This window comes from Benincasa hispida, chromosome 3 (genome assembly GCF_027475165.1).
Source record: "Benincasa hispida cultivar pf3 chromosome 3, pf3_genome.v1.1, whole genome shotgun sequence".
Classification (NCBI taxonomy): domain Eukaryota; kingdom Viridiplantae; phylum Streptophyta; class Magnoliopsida; order Cucurbitales; family Cucurbitaceae; genus Benincasa; species Benincasa hispida.
In genome coordinates this window covers 77,209,353-77,231,623 of record NC_143480.1, presented here as the reverse complement: position 1 = coordinate 77,231,623, position 22,271 = coordinate 77,209,353, and the positions used below count along the sequence as shown (strand labels likewise).

Genomic DNA, 22,271 nt, shown 5'->3' with positions numbered 1-22,271 from the left:
ATTTACAAAATCCTTCACTTTCTACAACTTAAATGAAAATTCATCTAATATGACCATACAAGCAAGCATTGTTCTACAATTTTCTTAAGTGAAGGATGTAGCCATCAAACTACTTTCAAAATCTCCCTCTCCTTCAACATAATCTTTGGATTATTTATCTTCTTCTTACATTTCTCTATATGTCTTTTTAGATTTGTTGTACCATTTCTCTTGGAATCACAGGCATACGTAACCCCACAGTACTTACAAGCAACCTTAGAATATTCATGATCACATCCTTCTACTTTAATAAAATGTTCCCATGCTGATGAAACTAATTTAATAGGTTTTCTTTTCCCTAATAATCTTACTAGACTAGAACGAATTTGATTTGAAGTCTCATTCATAAACAATGAAGTTATCCTATGAAAAATAAAATTTAAGTTAAACACACTACTATTTTATTCTTACTGGACTAGAACGCTTGCACACACATCCATTTTATTCACTAAACAAAAGCCCCCACCTTCATCACACATCCCTAAAACAAGAAGGAAAATAAAAAAGAGGTCATCAAATGAATTGGATTCATAGTTGTTAAATTTAATATAAATATGATTTATATTAAATGTCATATAAAAGAGAAAAAAAATTATAGTTTATATTGTATGTGATACAATATTAAAACTATAGGTTATATGTTATATTTGATATCACATATAATTTAATATATATAATATGATAAGTTAGTTATCATATTTGTATTTATATTATTATTATTTTATAATAAGGAAGAGAGTTACAACTCCCTTCCACTCCTTTTCTCTCCACCCACGTGAGTGGGTAGTGGTTATTTTTGGCAAGGAGAATAAAAGAAAAATATTTTCTTCTTTTTTAAAAAAAAAAAGTTGGTTGGACGATTGAGAAAGAAAAATACAGAAGTGTTCTGTTTGTTTTGTCTTAGTTTTTTTAGAGTTCTCAATCTTCCTCCTTTACATTAAGTTTTCCTTCTTAACCAAAATAGTCAGAGCCCACCACTCCTGGGTTCTCACCTTGAGAATACCAAGGTAACTATTGTGGTAGTGTCTGATTTTGTTCGAGGTTAATCTTGAAGAAGGTCTTGAAGGAGCTCGTGATTTATTCGAGGGAAAACGTGAAGAAAAGTACTTCAAAGGCGAGGTTTCTTGAAGCCCTTTAATTCTTTCTAAAGCATATTGTAATTTAGAAACAAATGCATATCTTGTTTAATTGTTTACTATAAACTATATATTCGATGAAAATGGAATTTGGTCAATCCACTTCTGCCCAAGGTTTTCTCCCATTAGAGTTCCTTCACTTTGTGCATCTTTTTTTGAAGTGCTAATAATTGTTTTTATACAAGAGAGAAAGGCTCCTATTTATAAAGTTTTATTACAAGTGGAGTAAAAAGGGAATTAACTTAGAATGTTATCCAATTAACCTTATACTTCTTACATCAAAGAAATTACTAAAATGTAAAATAAATCTTTCTCATTTCATATACTACATAGTCAGACCTGAAATAAAGAAGAATGAATCACAATGATGTTGTAAGCTAGAAAAGATGTCAGACAAAAACAAAAACAACTGGAAGAGATAAGAGAGAAATAGAAAACATAGATTTCTTAACTCAGTTCGATGTAATTATACCAACGTCTAGGAGGCTCTATGCCTAGGTGAAAAGAAACCCACTAGTATGTAATTAGTTCTACAGCATATACTTTAACTAAAGTTAAATAAAGTTAGCTTACACTGAGTCAAGACGTGATATTTAGTGGTGAACGTATTGAAGATGGTGAAAAACCAATTAGGGCCGATAATGGTGAACAACAAAACATAAGTCAGGTCGTGATATCTATAAGTATAAAAGACGTCCGATCAATCTTCCATAACAAGTGATTTTTTCATCTCTCAGCAAAGTACCAATGTCCTTTGAAAGCTTAATGTTAGGATTCATAGGCAACAGGGTTAGCTTAGCATCAAGGTAATCAGTGTCTTCAAAGATTTATAAGCAATATTCCCTCTGGGAAAGGAAAAGACCTTGGTGGGAACGAGATAACTCTAAACCCAAGAAATATTTGGCTTGTCCCAAATCCTTAAGCTTAAAAAGATCCTTAAGAAACTTTTTAACAAAAGTAGTCTTATGAAATGAGAGTTCTGTCACCAATATATCATCAACATACACCAATAATGCAATAAAGGTTATACCTCTACCACGTGTAAAAGGTGAGTAATCAGACTTGGATTGTACAAAATAACATTAAGTCTAGATATTCTCAAAATCAAAAGAAACACTTGATGTGCCACCAACTGTGCCAACTTCTCTTTAGGAGATTGAAAGAAGTCCGCCACATCCATATTTGTCATTTGAGATGGGTCAAATATGTCATTATCTTGGTATGAAAAATTTGCTTTTACATTTTTATCTTTTTCCTTCAAGGAAGCTTTGATAGAGGTCAACTAAGTGTTTTGACGTACAACAGGTACGTGACCAATGCCCAGTCATTCCACATCGGAAGCATTTATTTTCAACACTCTTTGAACTTTTATCTTGTGGAGTTTTTCCTTTGTGATCATCATTTTGTGTGGTTCTTTTGAAATTTAAATGATTAGAACGACCACCACAAAAATAATAATTATTTCTTCCTTTGCCACGGTCACAACCTCGACCTCGATTATTATTAAAATTCACGGCATTCACTTCAGGGAATGGTATCGTTCCAGTTGGTCGAGATTCATGATTTTTCATCAATAACTCGTTATTTTGTTTGGTCACGAGAAAACATAAAATTAATTCAAAATACTGTTTAAAACCTTTATCTCGATATTGCTGCTATAGGAGTATATTCGAGACATGAAATATAGAAAATGTCTTCTCTAACATATCAGCATCAGTAATGTTTTTCTCCACATAACAACAATTTTGAACTTATTTTAAATAATGCAGAGTTGTACTCACTTACTGATTTGAAATCTTGTAGCCTCAAATGCATCCATTTATAACGAGCTCTAGGAAGAATAACTTTTTTAAAAAAAAATTATGATACCTCTCTTTCAAATTTTTCCACAAGATACGAAGATTTTTTATTGTAAATTACTCCATTTTCAATCTCTCGTGGATATGATGAAAAAGGAAAATCATAGCTTTTGCTTTGTCATGACTAAATGTCGTATTTCCTTCTTTAATTATTTCTCCCAAGTTTATAGCATCCAGGTGAATTTCGGCATCAAGTACCCATGAAAAATAATTATTGTCGTTAATATCAAGGGTGACAAATTCTAATTTTGTGAGATTTGTCATGGCAACACTATTATAAAATATTGTACTTATGTTAAAAATTTAATAAATATTGAATATGCAAAATAACATTAAATTTATTAATTATAACGATGGAAAAACTGACATACTCTTAAAACCTACCTTTAGCGAGAAAAACGACAGGAGCTCATGCTGATAACGTGTTATGAAATTAAAGAACACAACGAGAATACGGATATGAAAAAAATATAATATAATAATATATTTATATAATAATATTAAATATATAAAATAAAATAACTAAAATTATAAATTGGATAATATGTAAATTAGTGGAGAGCCGTGGCTGCCTTGCCTCGCCCCCTGTTTTTTGCTTCATCTTCCGAGACGACAAAGGTCAGATTCGAGTATAGTTAGGGTTTGTGTAGACTTTCTTCTTCTTTGAAATTGCTCTGTTACAGTTTGGTAGTAGGATGGGATTAAGATGGAGAAGAAGAGTAGCAACACAAATTTAGAGATTCCACTCGATATTCTTCATCAATTAATATTCTCCAAACTCAGCATCTTCGATTTACAAGCTTGCCTTCAGGTATGTAAATCATGGAAGAATACTGTGAAGGTTCAGTTTGATTCCGATCTTTTTTCTTTGGGTTGCTCAAACTTCTACTTCTCCTGGCCCCAAAAACATCCAATGTATGGATTTTGACCCTAAATATGTACACATGGGAGTGATGAACAGCAGCCTTGCCGCCATTTACCTTCAATCCTATATATTCTTCTGCATTTTCCAAAATTCTCTGTTGTGTTCTTTTCGCTTTGAACAAATAGAATATTTAGTAATTTGCATATTAAATCCATCACAAATGAGTATCTCCATGTTTCCTCCTATTCTATTACTAACAATAGATTTTTAAAAAATACTATTACGGCTTCGGATTTAGTCTTAACACAAAGTACTTCAAACTCCTTAGATTTACATATAATGACTCTTCTGATGAATCTTCAATCTTTATGGAGATTTCTACATTTGGGACTACTCTTCGTCTTCGTCCTCATCCTCTCGGTTTTCTTCCTATTTTCATTCATACCAAGGGCGCTTATTACTTCAATGGCGCCCTTTATTGGGTTGGAACCGATGACCTACACAAACTATAAACACACCATAACGACGTCATATACCGTTTGGATTTAGAAGATTACAAGTTGGATCAATTTTCTCTTCCCCACAACCAATTCTATTCTGCATATGTCTTCGGATCCCTTAACGATGCTTTGTATCTAACCACTTTTGGCGCTAAAGCTCAGTACCAAATGTGGAAGATGGAACAAGATGATGAATCCTTCTCGTGGATTATACTATTTGCCTGGATGATACAAAATTTCATAGTCATAATCTTTCACTAATTCCAATCATTGGTGCTGTCTCATATTTAACTCCTTCGGAGTGAAAAAGTATTTTAAGCTCTTGTAGTCTGCGAAACTCTGTATTTTCTCTTCATACAAGTAATGTCTCCAAATTTTCAAGGGAAAACTACTGTTGCCAACTCTAAGTCATGAGTAGGATAATTTCGTTCATGGTTCTTCAACTGGCCAGAGGCATAAGCAACCAGTTTACCGTGTTGCATAAGCATGAAAGAATACGCGAATACCCATTGCGGAAGTGATCATGTTCGAATTCTAATTTTACAGAACATACAGAAAATATAGAGATGGAAACCGTATATACATAATCTAATAAGCATGCTTTTGTATAGAAATTAATGAGGAAGAAAAGATCCAGATCACATACCCTTGTAGTCCAAAAAAATACTTCACATTCTTCTCGAAATCGCGAATTCTTCAAATTCCTTTCGAACTCACAAGCAACCAGAAAATGGAGCAAATTTTCTAATCAATCGGACACCACCATGTGGAAACCTTGGTATTCTCGGGGTAGAGAATCGTTGAGAGTATGTGAGCTTCAAGATTAATTTAGAATGTGACGAATGTTCTCGATTTTTGAGAAAGTGTTAAGGATCTCATCACATCACCTATATTTATACTAGAATGGAAGGAAAAGATGAAAATTCAATCCTTCCCACTTCTAATACTAGTTAATGAGAGAATAACGGGGAAGGGTATATTTTATCAAATAACTCCCTTCCCTAATAACAAAATTATTTAATTAAACAGAAATTATTTTTTCTTTCATGATATATATATATATATATATATATATATATAAACTAATTTAATATCATATATTAAAAGAAACATACCTTATATCTAATATAAGGTTGGGTTTTATGTCATAAAACTCATAGATAGAAAATGTAAATAATGAACTATCATCAATAAAGAGTTATCAATGTTATTTCAATAAGTTTCATTGATTGTATTGTATTTGTTTTGTCTTAATAACCCTAAATCCAATAAACTAACATCTTAGGTTGTCTTATGAGTCTTGAACTATATGTGGAGACATACATGATCAATGTTCAAGATATAGCCTAAAGGGTCTATAGTATAGGGATAGGGATGGGTGTCTTATCCTCGTAACACTATGGATATAGCTCACTGTGTATTTGATACAAATGCAATGATCTAGCACGTTCGTATAGGTGACATGCGAGTGGGGTATCTTATGCAATGAGTTTGCGTAAGACCGAACTGCGAAAGAGTAACCACTAGATATAACTCCATTGACTAGTTAGATTTCTATTTCAATAGGATGACCTAGGCAATTTAGTATTAATCCTTAGTGTATTATGAACTTTTGTTCACGAGTGATTGTCCTTTGATTTGTATGGTGAGAGTGGTTAGTTCACCGACTCAATATGCCTACCATTTTGGGGACAAGATTGAGTGGGGGTTGGGAACATAATAATACAAGATGGATTTCTCTCCTTCTCGACTTTTGGGCAAATAGATGAGTGTTCCCTTAAGTGATGTCTCCGGGACTTGAACAAAGGGTCCTACCCTCTCACTGGCCCGAGAGAGGTTTCTGTTCAATAGTTGGACCATGAATAGGTTGTTCATTACAGGAGCACTGGTACTTGAGGATATAGAGGTAACCCAAGGGTAAAACGGTAATTTGACCTAGTTGACGTTACGAACACTCGTGAAGGACTAATTTGCTATTATTAGTTTATATCCGTGGACATAGAAATATATCTGCAATGAGAATTGTGCAACTATAGGTCTTTAATGGATACTCACAATTAACAAATATTGGTTAATGTGGTTAATGAGTTTAGCAAATTAATCTTATATCGTTGAAGGTTCTGATATGTAGGTCTACGAGATCCCCTTCCTAGCTTGTAAAAGGTATTGAGGTAATTATGTCTTGAATAGAGTTTTTGAAATGTTCAAATTTATTTTGGAAAACACTATACTGTATAACGATACATTATGATATAAAGTGTATATTTTAATTAAACTTTATAATATACATTTAATTTTGAATATTATTCAAAATTAATTTATGAGAGAATTAAATATTTGAATGAATTCAAATATTAATTTAATATGAATTGGATTCATATTAAAACTGTAGGTTAATATTAAAGCGTATCAGATGAACATTAAAACTATAGATTATGAAAGAAATATAACTAAATATGATTCAAAATATAGGCTAAATTGAATATTTGATATTTAATTTGGTGATTAATTAATTGTAGAATTAATTAATTATTTGATTTAATTAAATTTATTGAATTAATTATATAGATTATGTGAGGGATGTTCATTTAAATATGATTTAAATGGATTTAATTATTTATTTATTTATTATTATTAATTTAATTTAATTTATTAAACTAAATAATAACAACTCCTATATGTGGGAGTTATCAAAAGACCATGGATCACCATCCACATTTAGGATCTCACGCCTAAATAGACCTAGAAAAGGAAGAAGGTGCATTACAGAAACGTTTGAGTGAAAAACTCTCTAATTCTCTCAAGATAATCACACTATAATTGTTATTTTTCTTTTTTCATTTTGAGATTGGTTTCACAAACCATTAACCTCAATTTTTCAGAGGATAGGAAAATTTCCAAGTGGTGGTGTTCTTGAATTTCATCCCAAGAAGAATTGGCATTTTCATTTAAGTCGTCAACGAAAGTGACTTTTTTTCATTCTAAAAGGTAAAATATGCTTAACCTAATTTGTATAGTAGGTTTTCTAAAACACCTTATTCAAAGCATGAAAACATTAAATCAAATACACACGCAATAATGAAAAAAGCATAAACATGATTTCATAAATTTTGAGCATACATTATACATTTACAGTGGTAACAAACATTGCAATGGCAGCCTACTTCACAAAATCATATTCCTCAGGAGGAGAAAAATGGTAAAATTCATACAATTCAACTCTCATTTTTTGAAAAAAAAAAAAAAAAAAATGAATCCCCACTCAAACCTTAGCAATGGAATGTAATAGTTAACCTGAATTCATCAGCCTCATCCAAAAGAATGCAACTTAAGCACCAACTCCTGATGTTCCTGAAGACTCAGCCACATCTTCCGACTTCAATGTTATGGCAACTTCCTCAACTGTCTTGCCTCTATCCGACGAGCCATCAACCGCCCTGCTCAATCTCTTCAACCATATATCGTAGTTAACCGTGTATGGTGTTCCACAAAGGCTATCCACATAATCAGCAAATGCCTTCAACAGGGCCGAAACTTCGCCCAGCTCCTGCTGAATTATCCGCTTTGCCCAACTGGTTTCCCTCCATTGCAATGCAGATTCAATGGAGTCTTGCTGCTCCATTGATCCGCCGCAAATAAAATAGAGGAGATAAATGAGGCTCTCAGCATCTGAAGATGGACAAAGTTTCCCATGCTGGAGAGCATGAGAGGATGAAAATTGTAAATTCACAGCCGGGCTATCCCGGTCTTCCAAAACAGCACGTCCCCAAGATATTGGAATGTATGAGTAACTATTTCTTGATTCTTGCACATCTACAACGCGTATTATATTCTCAGGGCAGATATCACCATGTTGGACACTAGCTAGAGATGCACTTCTTAGAGCAGCTAGACAGTCCCTGCAACAACGGATCGCCTCTTCAGAAGAGAATGGGCCATCCCGAGCAACTATCCATGAAAGCTGCTCTCCAACTGGTGATGTCAAAAGCACTGGCGTCCCACACCAGGGATGATCACATCGTCCCCCCGGGGTCTCCTTCTTACAGAGACCATTATGTAGGATTCGGCCAGAGGCAATTATTTCAGGTAAGTATCTGCTTGATATGCCTTGTGACTTTAAGATGTTCAGTACTTTTGTTTGTCTCTGTACTTCATACCAAAGACTCATATCCTCCCAAGACGGCTCGAGATTTGACACGTGAGCACCAACATAAAGTGTCAACAACTCTGCAGGATAATCTACCGAAACAGCAGTGTATAGAGAACGGTTATTAACACCCACCAAGGATCCCTGCACCTGAAAGCTTTTTTGTCCTTGTCTTTGATCATCAACTACGAGTATTTTCCCAGGACGAAGCTTCAAGCGTGATGTTTGGTTCTTGTATAAATGGTTATCCATATTCTCGAGTTCAACAATCTCTCCAGGATGATCATTAAACTGTTCAAAAGGAACTACTGTATTTTCATTTTCCAAAACTCGACACTCCATCCAACGCTTCTGTAAACGCAAACCATGGTCTGAAGCCAAAGATGTAATTGAATGTCTTGGCAGACCATGCCACTGGATTATCGAGTAGAAAGTTGCCAATAGGATTTGTAAAGTTCCCAAATCTCCCCAGTTTGCATTTCCAAGCTTGTTCCATATACGGTCGACTGGTGAAACACATACTTCAGCATAATTTCTCATCCATTCAACTGCAGATTGGTAGGGGTCAGCTGAGTTAATATCAAGTCTGCTAAGATCTCCACCGAGTTTTACTACACCACCATATTTTGAATCCAATATCAAAACAAAAACAGAATCGTAGTTTTTTATAGTACTGATTTTGCTTAAACTCCTTGAAATAAGTAAATGTAAACCATAAAAGAGAGCTTCACAAACAACACGAGCCGATAACTTTAATCCGTCTTCTGATAGTACACTAGGCTTGAATAAAGCAAACTGCACCACTTGATCCCATCGTGCTTGCAGCTCACCTCCAGCTCTAGAAATCAAGCCCAAGCCTTGTAGTTCTCCCACCTTTCCCCTTGATATCGCCTTTTCCACAGTACAGAATTTCGATCCCAAGTGACGGGGGCAGGATACAAAGAAAGGCAATGGTCTGCTCTTATGCCAAAATGTGCGCCATAAACCGTTGATGATAGCATGAAAGAAGTCTTCAAGTGCAAGGAACTCATCTTCAATTACATCATCGGAGAAAGGTGAACATGGCATGCGGAACAGTTGCTGAAACAAAACTCCTTCAAGTGCCAAGTCGAGCTCGTGAATTTCATCGATTGGAAATGGTGATGGAAAATTTGGTTCCTCATCTGCTGAATGGGATGAAGTATTCTCCACAACCCAATTCTCAAGACTCTGATTAAAGATTTCAAAATCAATAAGTTTTCTTTTATAGTCCTTCATCACTTTATATACTCTTCTTGAAACAGGAACAAACTTGCCTGACGAGGCAGTGCCATATGGACTATATCCTAATTGAGCTGCAATCATAAGATGACCTTTATGTTAATGATCTATGAATATTGGTGCATGAAATACATTAAAAATAAGATAAAAGGCTAAAATATAGGTTTTAGTCCCCAATTTTTGGACTTTTTCCCTTTCATTTTAGTCCCTCATCAAAATTTGAGTTACACCCTCTCCATTCGTGAATAATAAACTCAGTTGATGAAAAGTTTACATGACATGATAAAGCAAATTAGAATAAAAATTAACCTGATATTTCTTGCCAATTACTTAGAAATTTGGAGAAGTAAAGTAAAGAAGTGAGGGACTATACTGAAAACATGCCCAAACGTAAGTAACTAATACATATATTTAACCATAATATTGAATTTCCATCAACATATTGATATTTCCACGTTTTCATGAGTTCGACATCGACATGAATGGTGAATCGATATATTGTAAGAAAATCCAAAATAATAATAATAATGATAAACAAAGAGTCACTAATGTAAATATAATATAAATAATAGACTTGTTAACTAGTTTTAAAATCATAAAATGTTTTTTGTCAAAAAAAAATCATAAAAGGTTTATTTACTACTTTAAATTTATCTTTTGAATCTTTTGTTTTTATTATTTTTTTCAAAAATATCCATCAACATCAACATTTTATCGATATTTCCATCGAGATTTTTGTAAAATTAAGACCTCAATATTTCTGCCAGCATCGACATTTTAAACCACGTATTTAACCAAGAAAATATTGAGCCAATAGTATATGAAAAATGAAAAGAAATTAGCATAGTATCTATACTAACCTGATTTTTTGTCTTTTCCATTATTCACAAGTCTGTCACCTGTTGATCATTCACATCCTAATGGCTATTCTAATTTCTATGTGGGAAAAACAAAAAACTTCAGAAGAAGACACTGTGGATCACACCTTAGCATTATTGTGAATCAGTTTAAATCACTTCTGCAAGGGATAAGCTACAATGGGAAATTATACATGATCTTATCCATACAAATGATGATTAAAATCCTATATTAGTCCTTGAACTTTCAGATTTATTCTAAGCGCTTAGATGAAGAGATTGATATAATAAGATTTTGATCTCTTGAAGATTATATTTGGATGTGAAATACTGATTCTACAGAGTTTTTGTAACCAATGAAAGATAAAAGTATATGTGTAATATATATACAAGGTTAAAATCTCATTTTAGTCCTCTTTCAATAAATCTTCAATTTAATTTGTATTGATGGCTTAAAGTTAATTCTTATCGCACTAGGTAGAAATAAAATAATAAACATAATTTCCATTCAGGAAAAGTCATAATATGAATATGTTCCAAAATTTACTGAGAGAAGGTTAATAAAGACTAAATTTATTTTGGAAAAGTTAACGATAAACTAATAGTGGGAACTAATTTAATTATTTATCGATGTTGACGATCCCACATTGGAAAGATGGAGAGAACTCACAATCTTTAAAAGATACTTATTCCTTCAACTACCAATTGGCTTTGAGATTAAGTCTTCTGTTCATTTAAGCTAGTATTAAAGCTCATAAGACTCAAATGAAAATATGGTCCAACATTATATTGGGATCCAAAAACAATGGTGAACCCAAAGATCTTGAGGAAGCATGTTGAGGATTCCATATTTTGATAGAGAAACCTCACAATTTTTAGAAGATACATGAATTGGTTATGACTCTGAGATGGAACCCTATCTTTGTCTAATATGGGTCTTTGTCTAATATGGGTATAAGTCAACCCAAAACTAGACCTCGCCCAACGTTGTTTTTAGATCTACGATCAATCTGAAACTAGCTAGCCAAAAAACTGTAAATGGAAGAAGGATCCCAAAGGTTAGAAGAAACTCTAAAACATTTTAATCGAAATCGAATAGTCCGAATTAATCCTTACTGCCTAATTCTTACCAAAAAGGCTTTGCATATTATTGGTTCATGTTCAAAAGAATTCTATTTCACTGATTTGAAATCTAAAAGTTATGGGTATTCCAATTTGAGGCCGGTTGGAATATGGCTCTTGAAACTGAAGTGATTCGGAGCCAAAACGAGCGGCTACGTTGCTGAACCAGGGGATATGTTTGAGACTGCCATAAATGTTCATTTTCAAATGTTTGAATGTTGAGGTTGATGTGATTGTTATGAAAAAAAAATGTTACATAATATTAGATTTTACAGACAGTATATTTGATTATGCTTTCAATTAGCTCTGTTTCTAATTAAGTTTATTAGGCTTAGATTTGTTAGTATTTGAGTTTGGTTATTGGATTTACTTTCCCTGTAAATAGTCGTTAGATTTGTATTCATTTATGCAACTCAATTTTCTCTCTTTCATTTCCCTTACTTAAATTTAACAATCAAGAGTATGCAAACTAAATTTGGACATGAAAATGTAGAAATAAAATAGAAAAAGTCCAAAAGTACGAGACCAAAATAGTATTTTAACCAAATATATTAAATTAAATCGAGTACAAACCCGAGTGTGGTTTTCGAAAACTTCCATCCAAACTTTGAGCTGGAGACAAGTCTATACCATTTTGAAGAAAACCTGTAGCATATTGATATAAGATTTGTGACCATAAGAATATAATTGAAGTATCATTTAGTAGCATATCCTATTCTCCCAACACTGACTCAAATTCATGGATAAATGAAAGGTTTAACATTAATGATTTAAAAGAGTAAAAGGAAATTTTTAATGAACTGGAATTTTAAAGAGACAACATAGAGAAGCATGATTCAAAAGGAAAGGGATAGAAACTATTGCCGTCTTACAAACTCATCCAATGTTCAAAATAGTCTCAAATGTAGGAAAAATTAAAAGACGAAAGAGAATGAATGATTGTAGTTAATCAATTGATAAGTTAGTCATCAATTTATGTTAGTTAGTGACTATAATATAAAATAAGAAATTTTTTGCCAAAATGATAGCTCAACTGGCATATGGATATGAATGTGTTAGCAACCAAGAGGTGGGTTCGAATTCCTCCATTCCTATTGTACTAAAAAAAATTATTCAATGATTTGTAGAATTTAAATAAAAAAATGTTATACTTGCAATTATTTTCAAATAATAACTTATTTTTATTTTTTTAAAAAAAAAAATACATATTAACAAATATTCTAGAAAAAAAAGTTACCCAGTCAAATTTCTCAAAAGATGTATGCTTTAGTCCCTATTTTGAGTTTTTTTTTTTTTCAGTCCTATTGTTTAAAAAAATTCAATTCAGTCCATTATGCATTATCAATTTTCAACTTAGTCTATCACCATTAGTGAATGTTAAAACTAATGAATCATACACTTGCATGACACAATATTTAGTGAATTGGCAAAATGTTATTGAAGGAAGAAGCCATCTAGAAGAGACTAAGTGGATTAATTTTCTAAGGAATTGGTAGATATTTCAAGTTTTCTTCACTTCGATGAATTTCCACCTATTCACTAAGCATTATGCCATGTAAGTTTATCATCAACCAATTTTAATATTCACAAACAATGAGGAACTAAATTTACTGTTCAAGTAAGAATGAAATATCAACAAGAGGAGAAAAGCATTTCTGAACTAACAGAATCTGTATTCTTTTGTCCATTTAGCTTAGTTAAAAAATGTAAAAGAAATTTTAGTCTTTTCCATTATCTGAGTCCACAATCAACATACCTAAGCACCATCGAATTTGAAAAGCTTATTTCCTGACCCAGAAATCAAATTGCTTCATATACTGAATTTGATTCTAATATAGAATTAAAGGTTCAATTACAAAACAATCCAGAATCAAGGATCTCGACATAATTTAGAGACTATGTTTATTGTACTTATGACAATGATCTATTAGGAATATGATCTTTTTATGAAAGACTCTGTGAAAGAAACCTTGGGAGTGGGGAATTTCATGTAGACATATCAAGAGGGTCAAAAAAAAAAAAAAAAAAGCAATGGTTACCAGAAATGAACTTTCTAAAACTTCCATCCAAACTTTGCACAGGAGATGTGTCCAAATCACCTCGCTCTACACCTGAAAAAGAGATAGAGAGAGAATTGCTTCCAATTAAATCAAGAGAAAAAATCAGCTACATGAGAAGAAATATGATATCAAAATAAGCAAAGGAAAAAGTGGCAAACTTCAGATGGATATTGTCAAAAGTTCAAAATTTTTAATAAGTACTTTAAACTGGACAAAAGAAAATTGAAAATGACCATAAAAAAGAAGCCTTATACTGAATAAGATTCCTGTCTCTTTCTGAAGTAGTTTTGGAATACTGAATTGTTCCCTTCCACTCACGCTTCTTTTGACTTACAAGGATGACCCAAGGGATGTTGATGAAGGTTTTCGTTTAGATCGATGAAACACCCACTCCAAATTAAACTCTTAGAAACACAAAGATCAAAGCTTCCGAGTTAAGGGGCAACAAAAAGAAGGAATGATTTAACATTATGACTTTCTTTTGCAAAATACATCAGTTAGGTCAAAATCACCAATGAGAATGGATTTCCTCCTTTGGATCATACTTGTAGTATTCATCCTCTCCATTGCCACAGTTCAGATAAAATACCTTTTCATTCATCCTGCTTGGTAAATCACTTTCTAGTTTCTCCCTCTCAATGTTAACAACTATACTTAGTCTTTGAGTATTAATCTTCAAACCAGCCGCAACCTCAAAGATCCTTAGAATCCCGATTAACCTTTTCGTCATAGGTAGTGTTTTTTTAAAGCTCGAGGTGCCACTAGAGCGCCATAGTGCTCCAGGGCTTAAGCACATACTTTTTTATGAGCCGCATGATAGAAAAGTGTAAATATATTTTTTAATATAGAAGAAAAGTAGTACAATGAATAATAAGATGATGAAAAGTTTAAGAAAAGTGAGTTCTTATTCAAGATTGTTAGAACATTCGTGCATTTCTTTATTAAAAATTAGAAAGATTTCTTTTTTCCCTTAAAGTAGGAAATCAAGTTTGAGGTGCAGGTACACATCATAAACATCAAGGCGTGTGCCTTGAGCAGGCTTCAAGGATCCTCGCTTATTTGAAATGAGGCGCAAAGGCTGCACCTTGGGCTTAAGCACCCCTAGGCACATGCCTCAGTAGACTTCTTAAAAAACTAGCCATAAGAAACAAATGTATGAACATCAATTGGAGATGAGGGGGACTGTTTTTTTCATTACCATCTCAGTTTATAATCTCAATTTATGTCTGCTAAAATAGTTTTCTCCATATGAATGAACGAATGATAGTCCCCCCCTTCCTGATTCAACAATTTGGTCATCAGAGCTCTTTTTCTTTTTTCCTTCCTCCATTAGAAAATTTCTAGAAGAATTTCAAATCCTCATCCCCCACTTTAGAGTCTTATCAAGGACATTAATCCAGTGTCTTTGTGGTCCACCCAAAATTTATGAATTGAAGGGTTTGCAAAGAATTTGGGTCAAGAAAAAATTAAGATAACCCGTCATGAGCACGTACTTGACCCCTCTAGGTTAATCATAACTTAACAACATTCACTCCAAGAAAACTTCCAAAGACTTGGAAAATGAAGAAATGTTCCTTTACCTAATTTCCAGATCCAAAACCATCAAACTCAATTAGGATGGAAGCACTTTTCCAATTTTCAAGATGAGAACCTCCTTTTAAGCTTGGACCTTTCTGAAATTTTCTATACTTTCTAAATCTCAAGCCAAAGTGCCAGGCACTTCCAATATCAATAAATAACAATGGAGATAAGAAAGCATTAAAAACAGAGTCAGCCAACTTGGGTTCCTCCAAAATAGGAACCAAAAGGTCCAAAATTTCTAGGACTTATGGTTGCTGGAAAGAGGCAAACCAACCTTCAAGATAATAAGTAGCAAATATGGGCGACATACATTACAATATAGCTTCAACCTGTTTCCATTGGCTGTGATCATAGCCTTGTAAATGCACTTTACAAGGCTACATTGGTTTTCCTCTTTGTTTCTTCCATTCGAATGGAAATCATATTTCACGTTGTGAAGATTATTGAATTTTAATTGCTCCGTTATTCCCTTAGCTGATGTTGTCATGAGCCTTTATCCTAAATCAAGCTGCTGAGACTCATTTGAGTAGCTTCTTTTAACTTTCCATTTGTTGGTTAAACAAGAGTTCTCGTACCATTACAGATTAGCTACTCTTTGGAGCATTCAGATCTAATAGAAAAACCAGAGGATTCGGCCATTTGTGAAGGAATGAGGTTAGGTTTGGGGGGAATAACACATTGGAATCAATTGTTTTAGGTCTCTACTCTTTGAGTATTTTCTTAATGTTCCTGTTTTCTTTGCATCTCTTTTCCTTGCTCATTAATGGGCAACCAATCCATGGAAAGAAATGAAAATTGATCATTGAACTAAAATGTGGAAATGAAGGAACAGATAAAATCAAAATCTTTATAACCAGATGAAACACTAATTGTCAGCATTCTTGGTTACCGATACAATTAACCTCACTGAGAAAATAAAATACATTTTTGAAGATCAATAGACATCTATCTAAAAGTGTGGATCCTTCATATGAAAAAATTGAAGCACCCGAAAACAGAAATGAACAAAATCCCATGCCCTTGAAATCCTACATCCTATTTTTCCCATTTTCTTTTCTCTAGAGTATAAAAATGGATACATACAAACTCCTTTTGAAAATAAAACTCAGAAGAAGATAAACAAACATACATTAATTAAAAAGACGACAAAAAAAACAAGCAAATAAATAATTCCCAAATGTAGAGAGATTCCATTTCTCTTGTCTTTTTCCTCCCTGTTTCTCTTGGAAGCAAAACTATGGAATCAACAATAAGAGTAGAAGGAAAGGAAAAGAAAACTGACCTTGCTTCATGGTATAGGAAGAAGAAGAATGGGAAAATTACATGAAAATGTTGAAAGAGAGAGGAAAATGGAGTGTGAAAATGGCATTTCTTGAAGACCCAGAAGAGGAAAAGAGGTTTAAACAACAATGGTGGAAGAAAATGACAAGAAGAAGAAGAGGGTTTTGCACATTGTGGTGGTTGTTTTCTTTAGAGTTCTCTTCTTGTGATGGGAAGCACGCGAGGAAGGAGTGAGATAAGGAAGAAAAAGAATAAGAAGAAGAAGAGAAAGGAGAGAGAATTGAAAGGAAACACAGCTCCCAAAGGTGAAAAGTGCTCATTGGTGAGTGTTCATCAAATAAGAAAAGAAAAAGAAAAAGAAAAAAGAAAGAGTCCCCACTTCCTCAGGCTTCTGCTTCATTATCATTCACCATCATCTTTTCTTTTCTTTTCCTTCTTACTTCCATTCCCACCTATTGCCATTTGTCCCAATTCCGCGAGTCCTTTACACGCGCTTTCTTTTATTTATTATTTTGTTAGTGTTTATCATTATTTTCTTAAAACGTATGAATTTTTTTAATAAAAAATGTATGTCTTATGTCAGTTGAATTATGTTTATTTTGGCTTCTATCACTATAGATTGTTTTCATAGTTTGAAGTCTATCATCAGTAATCAAAATATATTACTAACATACTTTAAATTCACAACTTAAATTTATTCATGATAGATTATTGTGATGAGGGCATGCACGGTTGGATTTTGTCCAACTTTTTATATTTAATTTTGTAAATTAATTAATTAATTTATGTTAGTTATTAATTATTATAATTAGTAATTAATTTAATTAATAGATAAAGTGGGTGGTTTTTTTTTTAAATCAATCTCACTTCACGTTAAAACATGGAGAAATTTTTCCTTTGAGTGATCAGTGTTTCCAAAATTAAACTCATTCTTCCCCTCTCATCTCTCTTAAGTTTCGACAGAGAAAAATTCTTTGTAAAACTCTCCTACAACAAAATAATTCTCTCTCTATTTCAAAAGGAGGTTCCCACAAATTGACTCCTTACCAAAGAATAGTATGGAAGACTCTATGGAGATGTCATGGTATTGTACATGGGAGATCGATTGCAAAGGACAGAGAATTGCTGTGGAAGTTGAAAAAAGGTTCTTCAGAGGTAAATTTCTTCTTTCCCTATAAATTTTGCATGCTTAACCTATGAACTTACACATATATATGTTATTGTTTTTCTTCTTTCTTGTACTTAATCTTAAAGCAAAGTGATCACTCATTTCCCACTACGAGATTTGATCTCTTCAACAGGGTTGTTTTGTCTAAGTTCACATATTTGTGTTTGGAGTGCAGAGTTAAGTTTATATGTTAAAGATATCTTGTACATTTTTTTAACTCTGAAATAATCTTACCCATGATTTTTTAATAAAATGTGAATTGATTTTTTTTTTTTTAAGTATAGAAATATTTCTTATAATCCTAAAATATGATCTAAGGTTTAATTTTGGATCTTTCATTCCAAAAGTCTTTTTAAACAAAAGCAATTATTTTATAAATTTGATTTTTATTAGTTGATTTGTGAAGTTAGACAAAATTATTTGGATTCATTTAATAAAGAAAAATCCATACAATATATATTACGTGGAATATATATATATATATATATATATATATAATAGGATGCTCCTACTGATGGCCATTATACATGTTGATTAAAAAGTAAGTACTAGTTTATATAGGGATCACATTCTATGATCCGTTTACAAGATGCATAGAAAAAATATATATAATGTGGACCAACATTTTGCCAAGTTACTTATAAAAAAAATAATTCATAGACATCTATAACATAGCTCCAAGTCAGTCAGTCTTGCCCAACAAACACATGCAATATCTTCTTCTCGACTGTGGGAAATGGCTAAAAACTAATATGTTTTATGAATATCAGTCACCACAAGATCTATAAGGGCCACCAATCATCTTCCTCTAAACCCTCAACCTGGTAGATTTGCTCGACGAATTCCTTTCGCCTCTCAAACTCCAGCTCATATTTCTCTCTTTGCCATCATACAAGCCTTTTCATTTGAGTTTGATAGACGTCCAATGATGTTTGTGTTGGGTTTTATATCCTAAAACTCACAGTTTGTAAAAGTTAAACATATTCTATTATCAATAAAAGATGTTATTTAACACATCTTCAATAAAGCTATTGAATTTATTAATTGCATTTATATAGTCTAAATCCAATAAACTAAGATCCATGGATAGTATATGAATACATGAACTTTATGTAGAAATATAAAGATGGATCAAGTTCGAGTAAATAGCCAAAACGGTCCATAGTACATGATTAAGATTGGGTACTTTATTCTGGTAACACTATTGGATGCGGTCTACTCTGTAGCTGTTACAAGTTGTTGTAAAGATACTACAAACCAAGTGATCCAGATTCGTTCATGTAATGACATGAGGAGTGGGGGAGTCCTATGCAATGAGTTTGCATAAGATCGGACCAAGAAATAAGTCACTCTTACCTTTTAACATTGTTTACTGTTTAAGACTAACTATTTCGCTTAGATGACGTAGGTAACTCGATCTTAATCTTGAGCTAACTATGAACTCCTGTTTATTCAGGATTATCCTTAGATTTTCATAGGTGAGAGTTGGCTCAACAGCACTGGCTTAATAAGCCTCCCAATTCAGGGGTAAGACCGGGTAGATAGTTGGGGACATAGGGTACAAGACGAAATTCATGCCTACCCAATTTAAGGATAGGAGAAAGGTTGTTCTCTTAAGTACTGTATACAGGTCTTGAACAAGGGGCACCACCCTCTCACTGGCCCCAGAGGGATCCGATTTAGTGATGGGATCATAAACCAATTGTTCATTAGAGGATCAGTTGGAACTTAAGAAACAAAACATAATATCGAGGGTAAAATAGTACATTGACCCAGTCGGTATTACGAACAACCTTTGAAGGGTTGACTTACTAGTTATGATTAAATCATGTGGACACAAATATATCTACAGTGAAGAGAGTGCAACTATCAAGCTATATTGGTGTGACTCGATAGTTAACGAATACTAATTAATTTGGTCTAAAGAGTTTAGCCAATTAATCTTAATCGTTGGAGCTCATGATCTGTAGGTCTACAGGGTCCCTCTACTAGCTCGTAAAACATGAACACCTTATTAAATTGAGTGAATTTAGAATGACATCAATTTGAATCGTTCAAATTGAATTTCAATTTGAAAATGTTCAAATTGAAATTAGGGTTTTTGAGTTCGAATTAGTTGAAATTCAAATTAGGGTTTGCATAATTATATTCAGTATAATTAAGGTTTAATTTATTGAAATTAAAGGAAATTGAAGAGTTTATAATGTTTAAATATTGATGTAGATATCAATTACATGAATAGGATTCATGTTTAAAATTTAGTGTGTGATTAATTTAATATTTGATATTAAATTAATTAATTAATTAAATATGTTTAATTAACTATAAATTCAAAATAATTCCAATTTTAATTCAATTTGAGAAATTGGATTTTTATTTAATCAAATTATGAATCGATTAAATCAGGTTTTAATTTAAAATTAATTAAAATAAACTGAAATTTTGAAATAAAAGAGAAATTTGAAAATTAAAATTCAAAGTGGGTTTATCCCATCTTTGAAGCTAGTAGGAGGTGTCCTAGTACACATACAAATTCATCTTCCAATTTGAAGTAGCTGCTGGCTAATTCCATTATTGAGGTTGCTTGCATGCAGCTAAGTAATAAAACATTACCAATTTGCTAAATTGGTGATGGATGGACGAAGATTTGAAGCTGAAAAGTTGGTTTCTGCTTCATCTTCTGCTTTCTCTTTAAACCCACAAATTTACTTACCAAATTCACTCAAATCTGAGTTCCACCACTCAAATTCAAGGCTGAGAATAGTAGAGAAGACCTCTTGATGGTTCACGGATTGATTTAGAGCTGAATTGGAGTGAAGAGCAACTTGGATTTGAAGATTTCATCACAAAAGGTATGTAACGTGAAACCCACCTGAATATCATACTTTAGAACTCAAATTAAATATAATTAGAGTGCTTATTGATTCTGTTTGTTTTCGTTGCATGCTTATGTATTCCATCAATTGGTATCAGAGCGTGATTTAAGCACTCAATTAACGTTAATTTGAGTTTTGATGGGTGAATTTCTGAAAACTGTATGTTTGGACTAATATGGCTGGTTTTATCAACTTAGGCTTAGATTCCTCTTTGATTTCCAAGTTAAATTTGTAATCGGCTCTTGATTGATGAGCTTTGATGTGAGCTCTAGAGTCTATAATTTATTTGGAGTCGTTAGAGTCCGTTTTAAGCTGTAATTTGGAGATTGAAGCAAGCAAGGTCGTGAGAAAGATACTGCAAAATTTTCCAATACCCAGGCAGCGTTGCAACACTACGTCCAAGCATTGCAACGCTGTTCTTGAGGAAGATTGAAGCGTTGCAACGCTATTCATCCCAACTGTGCAATGCGCAGTTCAAGTCAGTTCGCACGACAGACTCATGGTTCAACCGGTTCAACTCGGTTTCAGTCTGGTTCAATCATATTTAGACTGGTTCAACACATTTTGATGCTCTGGATGTTCGGTTCAAGTGGTTCGGGTCGATTTGGGTGGTTCTACACCAAATTGAAGCTGTTTTGGACTTGTTTTTGTAATAATCTAGTTATTATGCTTGCTTAGGATGTCAAAGTTGAACCATATCAGTGTTTATTTAAATAATTATGCATGTGATGTATGTTGTATTTAAATTCAAACATGTTTGGGCATATAGTATGCCATTTAGATTTAAAAACCCACCATAGGAAGCATGTTACATGCATTAAGTATATGTTATAAATTGTTATAATGTATAGAATGCTTGTTTAGGGTTTCTGTTTTTAATATAATTATTATATTAAATTTGAATGCCTTCGATGCATGTTGTGGATGTATAAGCATGTCTAAGTTTTATAAGTTGTTATAAAATTGAAATAGGCATTAAAATCCATAACGAAGATAAGTTGCATGCTCGTGTAGGTTAAACACTTCTTTTAATAGTTAAAATATGTCACTATCTTATAAATCACGGTTACAAACTTAACCGGTATAAAATCCTGTTTGAGGCTGAGGGTACTTAAGTTGACGATCTATGGAACACTTTCTACTTGGGGATTATGGCCGAATAATTGAATGTTGTTAACCGGTTTTATAAGCGTATGTGAGCGATATGAGGTAATAAAATGGTTTATCACCTAGACATTGTAGGTTAAAATCCATTTATAAGTGTTATACTTGGATAAACTACATAGACTTAGGGTAGTTTATTTAGCCGAAATGAACCTAAGTATAAATTTACCCAAATTAATAGAAAACTTCAGTGAGAGTTTAATAACTTATATGATAAAGTTATTAGAACACTTTAGTAGGAGATTAATAACATATACGATACGTTATTTTTAGCTCTCACGTCCCTAAAAGTTTACAATCAAGATTTAAGCGGTACTTTGTGTCGATTATACCTCAACTACTTCATTCAGAAAGTA

The 22,271-nt window shown here is 32.8% G+C and overlaps 1 protein-coding gene across 4 annotated transcripts; it reads right to left on the bottom strand.

Annotated features, from left to right (window-relative positions):
• Positions 1–7,475: 7,475 nt before the first annotated feature.
• Positions 7,476–17,135, bottom strand: LOC120073807 (uncharacterized). Of its 4 annotated transcripts, XM_090311468.1 has the most exons (5): positions 16,709–17,096; positions 13,825–13,896; positions 12,359–12,430; positions 9,842–9,880; positions 7,476–9,755 (listed from the first exon to the last, which is right to left on the bottom strand). In XM_090311468.1, the coding sequence occupies exons 4-5, from the start codon at positions 9,857–9,859 to the stop codon at positions 7,728–7,730; spliced, it is 2,046 nt and encodes a 681-aa protein (XP_090167594.1). In that variant the 5' UTR covers positions 9,860–9,880; positions 12,359–12,430; positions 13,825–13,896; positions 16,709–17,096; the 3' UTR covers positions 7,476–7,727. The 4 variants fall into 4 exon arrangements, with proteins under 4 accessions (XP_090167594.1, XP_038882588.1, XP_038882591.1 ...); XM_039026660.2 differs by having other exon boundaries at positions 7,476–9,880; positions 16,709–17,135; XM_039026663.2 differs by lacking the exons at positions 12,359–12,430; positions 13,825–13,896; positions 16,709–17,096 and adding an exon at positions 10,667–12,352.
• Between the last annotated feature and the right edge of the window lie 5,136 nt (positions 17,136–22,271).

Bases quoted from the DNA above. Each gene is read 5' to 3' on its own strand.
- LOC120073807 (XM_039026660.2), bottom strand. The intron at 12,431-13,824 runs GTAACCATTGCT...AATATGCTACAG, and splicing joins TTTTAGAAAGTTCATTTCTG to GTTTTCTTCAAAATGGTATA. The intron at 9,881-12,358 runs GTTTGTACTCGA...TTATGATTGCAG, and splicing joins TTTTCGAAAACCACACTCGG to CTCAATTAGGATATAGTCCA.